Genomic DNA, 15,251 nt, shown 5'->3' with positions numbered 1-15,251 from the left:
TCCCACTCAAGATATATTGTTCCTATGTTTTCAAAGCATTCAGGCATGAAAAAGATATTCTTAACAATATTTTACGTTCCTGAATATTAGCTGCATTAGCCTGCATATAGGTCTTCAAGTCAGCACTACTCTACAAACATAGAAAACATAAACACACTAAATGAAATGCAAACATTTTAGCTGATCATCAAAACACCAAGTTTTACTCTAATAAAAATATTTGAGATTAATGCAGAATATTGTTGTTGAAACATAGTCAGCGATGGAGGATGTCTGCCTGAGATAATCATTTGCAACTTCCAAACAACTTGAGAGCAACACTTCAAAAGTGTAATAAATGTATTGGTCCTTAGTTATTAATCTACATTCCCAGTATTTTATTTTTCTACTTGTAGTGGGGGTATAGCATACATAGATGGTCCATGTATGCTTGAAGAATTTTGTCCTGAACTTTCAACTGGAAGTCCAGTAGGTGCTCATTCATGGAATGACACTAATGAAGACTCTAATGAAGTGGCTTCTGTCCATAAATCATCAAAACCAACACACATAAAATGATTCAGCCTGAAAACAACCTCTACAATTCTGTCAACTACACCTGAACAGCTTTGTAAGTAAGTCATAAATTGGTTAAGATGCATCTCACTATTATTTAGAATTAAAATGCAACATTAAACCACATTTACGTTTATAAATAAATCAGTCTTTACACAAAATCTTAAAAACAACTATGCTAATGCAGCTAAAAGAAAACAGTTACCCATCTCCAAGGTGAGTAGGAAAAACCAAAACAAAAAGCTAAACAAATCTAAAACGTCCAGTAAGGACATTTTTCAGGCATCTGGTGAAAAGCTGATCTTATAGGTGAAAGATCAAATGTGATGAGTTTGCGTACACTACAACTGTCAGACACTTTTGCACACCTGACCTAACAGATAAACATCTTGCATGGCCTTTTATCCAGCCTGGACAGCCTCACCTGACACTTCCAACAATAGTCCTAAAGCCTTTCTATTCACTTCATAAAGTTTCTCTTTGTCCAACAAATGTTTTCCTTCCTCTCAATTTTTCATTAAAATGACCTTTTGTGCAGGGTGTCATTGACTGCCTGTTGTACAACTGCTAAGACAGCAGTCTTTTCTGTGAGTTGTGTAAATATCCTACCGACATAATATAACATTTAACACATTCTGGAAACTGATTTTTTTTGGAGGGGGTGCAGGGGGATCTGAAGGGGGACAGGAGCTAGCTCCGGGCCAAAAAAAAATAACAAAAAAAAGTCTGCATTGAAACAGTAAAATATGAGTCATTTTTTTGGATTTTATCACATAAATAGATGTACTTTTTTGTGATGTTCAATTTTGTGTTCAAACATAAATTTAAGTGTGGCTTTAATTAAAGTCCATCTTTGTGTTTATGATGCAACTGTTGCACGTATGCTTCAAAAAGAGTTTTCGCTGTATCTTAAGAAGTTTTGTCTCTTAGCGCTGGATTTGCATTAATTCTGAATTTAAGTTGACCTTCCCATACCCGCCTCTTACTCCCCAATGAGTCTTCATCACTGCTCCCAACAGAGCCCCCTCCCCTCCTTTTTTTCCACAGATGGATTTTTTGTTGCATTAATCCCACAGATCAGGTGGGTTTTGTCAACGTGTTAAACTTTAATACTTTGGGTCATTTATCTTTACGGCCCAACCCGGGGTCTGTCAGCGACCAGACGAGCCATTTCCTCATTTGGTTTGGGAGCAAAGTGGCGCAGGAGAGAGCAGAAGTGGGGGGTGGGCTATGGGTGGTGGGGGTGATGATGGAGTGAAGTGGATGGGGGGGGTTTGGGGTGTCCGGCTCACCATTTAATGAAATCCTGATGTGCGGAGGGAGAGGTAGAGGGGTGATCCTGGAGGTCGGGGCGCCACACCATCTCCAGAAAACGACGTGCCTCCAGAGAGAAGGCTTCACTCGCTCATTTATTTTCTCTCGTTTGGAGGAGCATGCGCGGCTCGTAAAAGGCGCTCAACGATGTGGCCCTCATTAGGCGGCGGGTGCTGCATCAGGGACCCGCCAGGAGCCCAAGTGGACAAGGATAGAATTGCAGGTGATTAATTTGTTGAAGGCTCCTCTGGAACATGGTGAGCTCACACATGGATTTATCTTCATTTGCCCAGATATGTACCGTGACATGAGAGGACAGGGCTGAGGAGTCCTGCATCAAATTGTCCTTATGCTACAACCCTTGAGTTTGGAGTGGGGAAATTCTCTGTTGCTTTGTTGTACAGTTTCTGTGTTCATACTGAAGAGGGGGGAAAATCTGCTTGGTCCATTTAACAAAATCATGGAACTAATGGACAAATAACAAGGGTCATAAAGCAAGAACACATTGTGTTTTGTTTTCTCCAGATAAAATGTCACGGCTGTGTTTCACTCCTATAATTGAAACAAACCATTTCAGTTCTGTCAGCGACTCAAATATAATGAAGGGGAACATGTTGGAATCAGTGTCAGACTATTGGATGTGATTGTGTGCACTCATCTGGGAGAGGGAAATGTTTTTTAAAGATCATTTCAGCATGCAGATAATGGCTTACATACATCGCTCTTAAACTGTGGTACTTTCAGACATTTGGTATATAGAATTAAGTTAAATTACAAGGTAATTAACAGCAGTAATTCATAGAAAATCTAAATGTAGGCAATAAAAGAGACAGTGGACTGTAAACTGATGACCGTATTGGTGTAGACTGCGGGTAATCAGGCTGCAATTATAAGGAAGGTAAGGAATTTTTTATAAAGGCAACCTCTTCGTGTTGTAAAAAAATTAGAGAAAGAGCTGATATCAGTGCTAAGTAATAAATGTATGACATCATCACATTGTACACAACATAAAGAAGAACAAAAAGAAAAGCTTAAGTGTTTTTACTTTTTACCTGAAAGAAAAACATCCAAGATCTAAAGAGGAACCTTTACTGTGCAAATCCTGATAAAAGAGAGATAACTAAAACCAGGCCTGGCCCAACATTGAATTTATTTGGGGCCCCTCTTCCTCTTAAGAACATCACCACCACTGGAGGTGGAGTTTCATTGGCTGAGCTAAAAAGTAATCACAGATAATTGATTATTATTTTTCTGAGACGTATTTGTGAACAAACACAAAAAAAAGATTAAACCTGTCATCAGATGGTGACTCAACTATCCAATTTACATTTTAAGTATATATATATATATATATATATATATATATATATATATATATATATATATATATATATATATATATATATATATATATATATATATATATATATATATATATATATATATATATATATATAGAGAGAGAGAGAGAGAGAGAGAGAGAGAGAGAGAGAGAGAGAGAGAGAGAGAGTATAAAAGTGTTATATTGTAAGTAATTTAAAATAGCTTATTTAAAACCTTTTAATTAAACCAATAGTATTTTCATTGTCAATGAATAAATATAAAATTTTAGATGTATGGTTTGTGAATTTAAAACATTTATGGGAAGCCCCTGTTGGTTTGAGGGCCATCAGGTGGAACTTAGTTTGTTTATATTCTGGGCCGGCTCTCACTAAAACTGCAACAGGCTGCAACACTGGTTTACAAAACTCTGTTTCAGGGCCTGAAGTCCTTCAGTTAGTTCTGTGACTAACTGAAGGATGAGCTACGGCCGTGGCCGTAGCTCATCCACGGCCTATTTTTAATTACTGTTAACAAATAGCTTAAGTAATTTTTAAATTGGTTTTGTGAAATCTGGGAACACTTTGAGACACAACTGTTCCAAAAAAGAGAGAAAAAGAAAAACAAAGAAAAGATAATGTGCCTTTTGTATTATGAGTTGTTGCCTTACATGGCACAGCTGTGCACTTCCAGTGAAAATGTGACACATAAAACTTGCATTTGGAATCATGATTTGGGAGGGACAGATGGGTTCATTTGCCAGAAGAAGGAAAAAAAAAGGTCCTCCGAGTCCTCGAAAGGAATGTATTGGGTACACAAATTAACAATTTCAGAGTGAGCCAAGAAATTCTTAGAAATATGTGTAGAAGTTTATTGGGAATGATTTTTTATCTTTTTGAAATGTTAAAGGTTAAAATTATAACAAAACAAGCTGTTAGAATTTAACCAATAAAAAAAAATTAAGAAATTCTCACACAGTTTATTTAGGTCACTTTTTATCAGCATGTCTGTATAGAAATCCTGTCAGTTTAACAGCTAGAAAACCCATATCCATCAGTCAATTTTTAGCATGTACCTGCTCAAAAAAACTGTTGCATTTTAACTATTAAGACACTTTTACTAATAATAAATTAACTCATTAAAATTTTTTATTCTAAATATTATCTTTAAATTGACCAAGAGAATATTTACACATCTAATTCCAGAAGCTCTGATAGATTAATAATCTCTCGGCTAACAGAAGATCCCAACAAACATCTCCATTGTTTATTTCATGAAGTTATCTGCTTTGTCCTACTTGTAATAAAGACACGAACCATGAATTAGTTTGTGATTAAAGCATAAAACTTTACTGGAAGAGCAGTAAATATTTTACATCTATTCTAATAATATGGCATGTGAACTTTTTTTCTCACACATGCAGCTAAGATGTGTCATTCATTGACAACAGCTGCCTCAGGGTTAGGAGTATCAGCGCTGTCGCTAAACTAGCTAAAGCTGGATACAAACTCAGCCAGCACCTTCACTATCATTCTGATCAAAATCTTTTTACAGAATTTCATTCCAAAACATTTCCTCAACTTTAACCATTGATGAAATTTATATTTACGTATTAGTATGGCACACTATAAATAAATTTATTTTTGAGTCTAACATTTAATACACTACAGTCTTTTAAAATTGTTGTCATCTTGTCATAGTTATTGATCAAATTCAGGTCATCTCATGCATTCATGCATTTCTTTTTCCCTTATTTATATAAACATTATTTTCTGCTACTTTCTCATCTTTTTGATGCAGTAGACTACAAATAAAGCAAAGATGTAAGTGAATCTTTATGCACAGTTTGTGTTTCTTGATCAATTAATAGCATAGACTCATCACTGCCTTTAGACAGATCTGGAAAACTTCATGTTTCTATATTTATTAATGTGAGTTAACAAAAAAACTGAAAAGCAGCAAGTAGAATACAATTTAAGAAGTTCAGCAAGGCTTAGTGACTTATATTAAAACAAGTTTGATGAAAGGTTAATATTTACCAGAGTTACCAAATTTACTACACTTGTTAGTTTTGGTAGTTAGTATTTCTATAAACATTAATTATTAATTAAATCATCATTTACAGTGTACTTTTTTGTAAATAAAAATATTTGAGTTGAGTGCCAACACAAAGCTACATTAGACATGACCAACACCTCATTAGTTTAAAGTAACTTACAATTATATTTTTCTAATCTTCAGAAACATAAATAATGATGTTATTGCAACAGGGCTGCAGTGTCACTTGTCATATTAATGGCTCTTCTTTGACGAGTTGGCTGTAGGCCACAAACATGCGCATAAACAGTATAAATCTAATGTTGAGTATCACATTACATGTATCGCCGGTCAGCAGGGCTAATTACACAATAATGAAGCCAGTCAGGAGTTAAACAGGAGAAACATTCACCCAAGATGGTGTAATCCTGCTAAAGCCTCCCACCTATCCTTCTTTATGAGCTTAAATAGGCCCCAGGGGGCCGTTACAACGCAACAAGGACAACTGCAGTCCACTCCCAGGAGAGGCGCTCTGAACCTGCAAGGAGCCTTGAAATAAACTGAGGGTGTTTGGGATTGGAAACTGGTCGGGAATCGGTGCATCCCATCAGTCAGTGCAAGTGTTGTCAGAGCAGGAAGAAGATGGACCAGCAGAAATCACTCCTTCCCTGCTTTTCTGATGCAAATAGGTGTGTTATATTCATGGTGCATCAATTCATAACAGCAGCACCAAGTCACTTTGTGACCTTGAATAGTAGAAAACTGCTGGTTAAATTACAACTAATTATCATAATGTTTAATGAAGAAATATTATCATAATATGCTTTTGTTTAGTTAGTTAATTACTTATACTGATGATGGCAATTATTATTCCTGTATAATGAATTGAAGATTGATCTTGAAGGAATGGATGTAGGACCTTTTTTTTTTCTTTTTTTTTTTGCTGATTTTAAAAACAAATTCATTGAAAATGGCAAAGCAAACATATACACTCAAATATGTGATGTACATATACAGCCTACTAACAACTCAAAAGTGCTGTAGAATAATTTATTAAATAATTTCTTGATCTCATTTTGCAGTATGTAATCAGGATATTTGTGCATTACTTGACTGTGGGTAGTGGCTAATAACTGAAAATGTATACTGTGAATATTATTTATTGTATTTTTTTAATAATGACTGCAAGTACGTTTTTATCAAATGTATTATTTAAAAAAACTAAAGAAACTACAATTGATCAGTAAATAGTGACTAGATTTTTGCCAATTAGTTTTATCTGAAAACTAATTTAGTTTTAGTGAGTTTAGGCTGGGTCTCTAATGTCGACCTAAAACATATGTATGTGCAAAACAAAAAGGAAACAGACTTATCTGAAATGTGCACGTTCAAACAGCTATAATCTTAACATCCAGGTCTCAGTTTGATGCCTTTCAGTCTGACAATGATCATAAAATAAAGCTTCCATCAGTCATTTCTGTCTGGATCCAAAATTCCAATCAGAACCAGCTCTTCACTCTTCATAAAGCAGTTGGCGGCACAGCACGTTGTCTCACATGGACAGGGTTGCAGTGGCCAATAAGAACCCAGGACGCACTGACGTGTAGGAGAACATGCGCACCTGCGTGTCTCCGCCAATGAAACCACTTCGATATGCTCGAGAGCAAGTTTAAAAGACATTCACCTTGCGACGTCACTTAACCTGTTGGGAATCTCGAGCAAACGTGAGATCGAAAACGTCACTTCATCTATTTGACATAAAAAGAAGAAAAACTAAAATTCGTAATGTTTTTACTTCAGACTAATTATTTTTCAGATTTCGCACCTGTTATCTTTCCCCGAACGATCCATATTTTTCTCAAACGTTTTCAAGCTGTTAAGGTGCAGATAATACTTTAGGGTTCAGTTGACATGGAGTCACAGTGAAGCCTCTCCAGCAGCCTTGTCCTCCATCAGGCTCCTTCAGCAGGCGCGCGCTGTTTCACAGAGGAAACCAGGCGCTTTAGGCTTTAGGGCAGGAAACAAAAAACACACCCACTGCAGCAGCAGAGGCTGCACGGCGACACGGTGCGCGGTGAGAGCGGCCTCCATGCAGTAAACATAATTTATTTCTCAAGATTACGTTGACTTGCTGATTGGTCTCAAATTCCCTGCAACTCTTTTAAATGTCCTGCATTTTCAAGGGATGTTGGAACACACATCAGCACCAGTTTAGATTAGGAAAAACACCATCAACCAGCTAACTTGAGTTCGTCCTTAATGTAAAATTCTTGTAGTATCAGTAGATTATTTTTCTTTCTTTTCTAGCAAGCCGTAAGGCACACAAAAAATATTTTTCTTTTCTTGTGCTTTCTCTTTTTTTCTGTTTTTTTTGCAAATAAAAAAATAAAAAAGGATAAATGGTATGTAAGGTGTAATGAGCTGCGGCTGCGCAAACAACGGCTTATCTATTTAGATTGTTACTGCAGCTGTTTGTTGTATTTGTCAGAGCTCTTTCTTTGTTTTGTTTTTTGTTTGTTTGTTTGTTTGTTTTTTCATTTCCGACTGAGAATGATCTGGATCTGGGTTGCAGTAATTTTGCCATGCGGGGAATTGATTTGGTGATGAATCTGAGCACGGCTGTTGAAATGAGAAGTTGGATTGTACTTAGCTGTAGGACAAAAACACACATTTGGCTCTTTTGATTATTGTTATTTCTATTATTAACTTTTGGAAGGTTTGTGAATTTGCAAAGCAGGTGGAAAAATCGAAATTAAAATAATATTTGCTTTTCTGATTAATCAACCCCGCAGACAAAATAAAACCCAAACGAAATCAGTTGTGAAGTGAACGGACGTCAAGCAGCAGATTATAACGCGAGAAGGCCGCTCTGATGGGAGGTTAAAGCGAAGCGAATCTTCCAATTAAATCCACCAAGGGCTGGTGATTGATGATGTCAACTTTTCTGCTTCTAATTAACGTTCAAATTAGACCGAAGGGTGAAAGAAAAACTAAGTAGCTCCACAAAATATTTAAAAGATGATAATTTAAGAACAATTGCAAAAAAAAAAAAAAATAAATAAATAAAAGAAACAAAACACTGAAAGTCCGTGCAGGTTTGTCTTTTGAAAGATTCCTCTTAAATGTTCAGTATTACTGACCTTTATGTAAGTCTCCAGAATTAATGTTCAGATAGAAAATAAATTATAAAACGTCACACTTTTAACAACTATTCAAATTAAAATAAATAAATAAATACTTGTTTAATTCGGGGATTAAAAATAATCAATTTTATTTTATCCATACAACAAAAATAATCTTTTCTCCTTAGTTTTGCTCATACAAACTTACCTCCCTTCCCGTTTCATCTAATTTCAAATTCAAGTCAAAAAGTGTCCGCTGAAATTAGCCTCACTCTGATATTAACATCATTTCATTCTCCCGGAACTTTCTCCAAGACGATGCGCGTTTCTCTCCAAATTCCCTCTAACTGAATTTATCCCCGCAAGCTTCTGCTCGTTATGGAGAAATATGTATTCAAAGCAGCCTCAGAGGGTGGACCTCCACGGCTGATAATAGAATTTCCTGCTGTTTTACAACTCCGTCCCTAAACCAATGTCACCATATGCTGCTGTTGGCACAAGACTCTCCGCAGTGGCTTCATGAGCGGCAGCCTCCTCCCGGCAGCGTTGGAAATAAATAAAACAAGTTCGCATTCTCACTTAGTGTTTCTTTAATCTAACCTTTGGCGGGGATTTATGATTAAGCTGCTGACATATTTTTGCAGAATTTTGTTTTGACGGGGTTTTGCAAGGTACTGACATAAAAATAATATAACGTAAAACATAAAAAGCTTACTCACAGCTTCTTGCTGATTTCTTCTTATGATTATTTTTATTTTTATTAAAACAAATCTAAATCCAAACGGAAGAGAATAAACCCAACGCACCTGACAGAAAACAATGTGCGTTTCCTCCGGACAGACATACCTGCTGATCTCTCCGTGCGTCCAAGCGCGTCTCTCTCTAATCGCTTTCCTTTTTCTGAACATGTTGGACTTCCTTTCAGAAAATTCAGTCTGCGTCGTCAGACTGGAAGCCATAGCCCGGCGTCACCTTTATTACTCGCTTATTTCACGCTACCGCATATTGAGTTACACTGGATTCCACCTGCGGGGACACACTGGAGCATGGCTGGAATACCGGGAGTAAAATAACCCATCTCACGCAAAACGGAAAAAGCAAAAACAATACGATTTGTATTTTTCCCCTCCTACTTCATATTCGTTTGAATTAATCTAAATTTGTTGCCTCAGATGATTTTTCCAGAGATTTATAAGGTAATGCATTATTAAATAAGTAGAAAATGGTAAAAATAAAACGTTCCTTACGCATATTTATTCTCAGATTACAGGCTTTTTCTTGCCATGATAAATAAACACTAAAAATAATATTACTTACGCTAAACTGATTGGGATGCATTGCAATAGGCTAAAATGTTCTTATGGAGCTTGATTTTCAGTCCATGTGCAACAGGGGGCCACATTCGCACATTACGCAAACCGCTCGGTGCGCAATTACGCAAGAATATGACAGAGATATGAAGCTTGCTTTGGTTCCAATCCTTTTTCCATGATGGAAACGTGCTTTGATTTGACCATCGGCTCTGCTTTTCTACAGTACTACAGCAACAGAGGGAAACAGATGCATAAACATTTCAAGGCAGCACCAGACTCCTCCTATTCCCCACGTCCAATTAGTTCTTCTGCTCCGGCCCTTTAAGACGCAGCAGCGGGTCACCAAGTGGTGTAGTGTTTCTCTAATTGAACTTCGCCCAATCAACAATAAGTCGTTAGCAGTCGCTTTGCTTTTCTTGGTGCCTGGAAGCCTTTTCACCCCTTTTCCCCCCTTTCAGGGATTCACCACCTCCAGTCAGACACTTTCTAAAGATCCGCATGGAGTTTGGCAGAGGAATCGGGACGCTCTGAGGGGAATATAGCGCGGCTGCCTCTGCAACTACGCCCGAAGCATGGTTATTTTGGAGGAAGGCTCTCAGGCGAGCTAAGTTTGCAGCTTTGGACTCGAAGCATTGAGCTACAGCGGAATTCTACCAGAGCCCCGAGCTCTAGAGGAAACGCTTGTGGACGTTTTAAATCTGCCATTTGAATGAAATAATCAACTTTTTTCCTTGAGAGCAGCGATATCTGCGGGAGTGCGATGACCTCCAGTAAAGACATGAAGGCAGGGTCTGTGCTGCAGTCCGGCGGCGAGGAGCGGAGGCGGGCTCCGCTGGACCAGTTGCCGCCGCCGGCCAACTCCAACAAACCGCTGACGCCGTTCAGCATCGAGGATATTCTCAACAAACCCTCAGTGAAGAAGTCGGTGGCCAGCATCTGTCCGCCACGAGTGCTGGAGAAAGTCACAGGCTCCAACGCGGCAAGAAACGGGATCAGCACTCCGTCCTCGCCTCTCTGCGCGCTGGAGGAGCTGGCCAGCAAAACGTTCAAGGGTCTAGAAGTCAGCGTCATCCAGGCAGCAGAAGGTATCTGCGCGCTTTCCTTATTAAATTATGGATTTTCATTAAAAGCTAGAAAGAGAGCAATTTTAAATGACAGCATGTAGGCAAAAAAGCTGGAGGATTGTTTTGACTTTTAATGAGGACATGCCAGGACAGCTGCATGGGAATGTTTTGGGATAACACATTAATAAAGGATACAGAAATGTAGAAATAAGGCTTCACGTGACTTATAAACTGATAATTTCAAGTAACACCAGGTCGAGACGGCAGATAACTTATGATCAAGTCAGTCAACCATTCTGGCTTAAATACAGCCCTAGACTGACAGGGTGACAGATGAGCAAGAGTAAGATATTAAAAGTAAAACTATCTAATCACCTCTAATCAATATTCAACCATAAAAAAATATTAATTTGTTGAAATTTGACAACATGAAAGGGAAAATTTAAACATTTTAGTTCAACTATATTTTGCAGCAATTTTAAACTCTTCAGTATTTAAAATGATCGTTTCTCTATCACCAAAGTTAGCCAAATGAACGCAAGCAATTCGGAAGAAAAAGTTGCAAATTAAACTTTAAATTTCAGGCAAAGGTAAGCTCCGAGTTGCAGATTTTTGATTCCTCTCCCATGCTTCCTTCTCGTCCCCTCCTCCAAGGTCGGGAGCACCTGAACTCCTTCGGGCAGCGGCAGACGTCGAAGAAGAGGAGAAAGTCGCGGACGGCCTTCACCAATCACCAGATCTACGAGCTGGAGAAGCGCTTCCTCTACCAGAAGTACCTCTCTCCGGCCGACCGTGACCAAATCGCGCAACAGCTGGGACTCTCCAACGCGCAGGTCATCACCTGGTTCCAGAACCGCAGGGCCAAGCTCAAGAGGGACCTGGAGGAGATGAAGGCGGACGTGGAGTCGCTGAAGAAGATCACGCCGCAGACCCTGCAGAAGCTCGTCAGCATGGACAACATCGAGGACCCGCAAGGTGGGGGCCCCGGGGCCCGGTCGCCCAGCGTTTCCCCGACCTCACAAGGACACCGAGCCTTCCCACAGTCCCCCTCCTCATCCAGAGACCAAACCACGGATGAGTTTTCAGAGGATGATGAAGAGATTGAGGTGGACGATTAACAGACAGGAGGGGACTGGAATTTTCATAAACAACAAGAAAAACAAAAGAGGGACATTTTTTTTCTTCCCAAACTTTTGCACGGATATTGATAAAATGAGAATACACACATATGTGAACATTCGGGATAATTTTTCTATTTTTATTTCTTCACTTTAATTTATTAATCTGACTAATAATGAATCCTTCCTGTTTAAGTTTAAACACATGTGGGGAATATCTGCTTTTCTTTCAGGCAGAGCGTGGCAACATTTAAATAGAAATTATAATTTTTCAGAGGTTAATCGCCTTTAGAGGCGAAGAAAAACGCTGTTCAATTATTGTTTAATGCGCCATTAATTCACATTGTCCAGTTGCCAAATATCTCAAATTAGCCCTATTTTTGATTTGATTTAATCTCGCCCTCTGTCCATATTTTTTAAATCTCTGCAAGCATGCAGGCCTCGTAGAGGCGCCAACCGACAACAACTGCACCAACTTCTGACCCGCTCTGAATTCTGTATATAGATCAAACATCCTATGCGATAATTTTATTGTAACGTTCTATTTAATCAGCATCTATGTAAATAAAGGTTATATTGTATTTGAAGCAGCTTTCAGCGCTACTGGATGTGTGGTTCCCCTAAAGTGGAGACAAGTGGAACATTATTGCACTATAGGAAATTATTAATGAAACATGTAGATTTTTTATTATTAATTTACAGTGCTAAGAAGCTCGTATTCTCTCCACACTCGAGGTTTTTGGCAGTCATTTAAAAACTGCAAATATTCCCCTCAGACAGAGTGAGGAAGTTAAAAATCTTCCTCTCTCGGTAAAGATGTGACTTTTGCATTCACTGACCACTGCTATTCAGCTTTAAAGTGCCGTGACTTCAATTAGCAGCCGTCCACCGCCTTTATTTCCATTATTTGGGCCGGCATTGAATGCATCTTGTCACAATAAGGTCCCGGTCTGTTCGCAGTGTTAAGAAAAGCTCTCGTCCAGCTCCTGCGCCATATGTTTTCTTCCTCTTTCTGTATGAATTGTCTTTAACACAACTGGTCGACATGATTGATTAGGTTAACCCGCCTTTGCCTCACATAAAACAGCTTCCACCCAGCCGTGGGTAATAATGGCCACGCATCTGCCACTCTTAACCCGGGTTTGTTTAAAAAGAGGCAGGGAAAAGGAGACAAAGTTCGCCATGAATAGCAAATGGGTTAGTGTGAGGAGCCTAATGAATAAAACCCAAAGGGAGGCGGTGGAAGTAAGACGCACTGCTGCTGCTGCTGCTGCTGCTGGATGGCCATTTGCAACAGTTTTGCAGCGGGATCAAAGGTTTAGTGTGTGTTTGTGTGTGTGGGTGGAGAGGTGGGTGATGTTAGTTTTTACTGACAAAATGTTTTAGACAACTCAGCAAATATTAGATAATTCTTTCATATTTATATAGCTATATATCAAATATCAGATATTTTAAAACAACAAAACAAAAATTCAACTATTTTTGGAGAACGCATATATTTTTCTTTAGAAGTAATTATTTGCATATATTTTATATGTTCCAGTAACATAGGATTGTTACATTTCTAGATTACAGAAATTTTTATACCAAAATATATTCCCCGGCTTGTATTGTATATAAAAAAGATCAAAATGAAATACATATAATAGCAATAATAGCAATAATAGTAGTAGTAATAATAATAATAATAATAATAATAATAATAATAATAATAATAATAATAATAATAATAGATCGTGAAACTAAGCATTTTTTTGTCTATATTTTTATGTGTGTGTGTGCCAAAGCAGGCTGGTGATCACAATAGAGGTAATCGGCTGGAACCACAGAGGTTGAAAAGTCAAAAAGAGTTTTAATTGTTGAGTGACAGGAAATAAAGGAGAATAAGTTATCGTTTGACAAAAAAAAAAAACGAACTTGAACAAAAACTAGAATATGCGTCGAGAAACGTAATTTCAAGAACATTTATTTTACGAATTAAAACATATTCAACGCAACATACCTTTTAGAATGTTTAGATTGTAAATGTTTTTAACCACGTAAATACTAATCTGTTATTAATAGCTTCTCATTTATGCTATAATATGGCTGGATTTAAAATACGTGAGATTTGAATAAAATTCAGCTGTAAGTGATTTTTCCGTCATTAGGGTCTACGTTCAGAGATACGCGCTTTTGTAATTCTTTATTTTAGTCCAGCGTCACCTCAGTACAAGCATGACAAGATGCAGAGCCCCAGGAGGATTATCAGAATCACTTCAACCACACGAGGGCCTGAAGGGACATGCAAAGAGCTGCGGCTGGTGAATAATGTTCCAACCCCGACTTTTTTGTTTTCCATTTCAAGTAACCATATTCTTCTATTCTGTTGCAATGATCAAAATTAGGCAAAGATTTTAAAAATCTTATCAGCCGTCATTAAAATGTATCCTTGTGCTAAACCGGAGCAGTTTCTTAAAAAGATCTAAATCTAAACCTGTCATTTGAAGCAATTGTTTCTAATTTAAATGTCAAACAGGCGGTGATTAATTGGGAGATATTCAGGAAACATCAAAGACAATCACACGAAATGCCGTCTACTTAAAAAGAGAAGAGACCTGGAAACATGTAACATTTATCATCAGACCGTGTCAAGTTATCAGAGCTCCTTCTTCCACTCTGGAGACGATCACAAACATCAAAGGTTGTCTGGAGTATGAGCAGCTCCAAGTCTGCCACCTAGTGCTCAGTTAGGAGAATTATTCTAGGAAGAAAAGCAAGAGACAATTTCAACAAGATTTTCTTCACGTAGTCATTCGTTTCAAGTGTTCTCGCGAGAAACATCTGCTACTGAACTCTGGAGATTTCTGAAAACTGGTTTCACCAGAGTTGAGGTGAAACACGAGACTAAAAAATAAAAACTAAAAAATACACACCATTGTGTTTTTACACATGGAGCTCAATAAATAGCTGCAGGCAAATCTGTAGCTGCACAAGAAAATAGCGTTTTATTCCTACAGAAAAATGCTAAATTGTTGCTGAAAAATCCTGCATATTCCAGAATCTGCATGTTTGGAAAATATCCATGATGTGAATCACTCAGAGGGAAAGTTATCTGAAGAGAAACCACTAGTTCAGCTGCGTTTCCGATTTCAACTGACGCTGGTCTGAACCTCTAAGGCAGTGCATGGGACAGTAGGACCATCTCTTAATTTAAGTGAGTCAGCTGTATAATCTTCATGTGGGTGAAACTGTTCGTGTCAGTGAGGAAACAAAAGCACTCAGAAATAAAATTTACAGACATGAGACTACTTGGAAAACTTAATGGAGATAAAGAAAAACATACACTAGTAAAGGTAAACAGTATGATGTGGATAAGAAACTTTGCAGCTTCTCTGAAACAGACCACAAAGTTAAAGATGGACACTT

The 15,251-nt window shown here is 38.0% G+C and overlaps 1 protein-coding gene across 1 annotated transcript; it reads left to right on the top strand.

Annotated features, from left to right (window-relative positions):
• The first annotated feature begins 10,008 nt into the window (after nucleotides 1-10,008).
• On the top strand, nucleotides 10,009-12,430 carry lbx2 (ladybird homeobox 2). Its single transcript, XM_044126483.1, has 2 exons — nucleotides 10,009-10,746; nucleotides 11,380-12,430. Exons 1-2 carry the CDS (start codon nucleotides 10,422-10,424, stop codon nucleotides 11,841-11,843), a joined length of 789 nt encoding a protein of 262 aa, XP_043982418.1. The 5' UTR covers nucleotides 10,009-10,421; the 3' UTR covers nucleotides 11,844-12,430.
• The last annotated feature ends 2,821 nt before the right edge of the window (nucleotides 12,431-15,251 follow it).

Source organism: Gambusia affinis, linkage group LG09 (assembly GCF_019740435.1).
Source record: "Gambusia affinis linkage group LG09, SWU_Gaff_1.0, whole genome shotgun sequence".
Lineage (NCBI taxonomy): Eukaryota > Metazoa > Chordata > Actinopteri > Cyprinodontiformes > Poeciliidae > Gambusia > Gambusia affinis.
The sequence above is the reverse complement of the archived record's forward strand: the minus strand, read 5'-3'. Positions and strand labels throughout refer to the sequence as shown.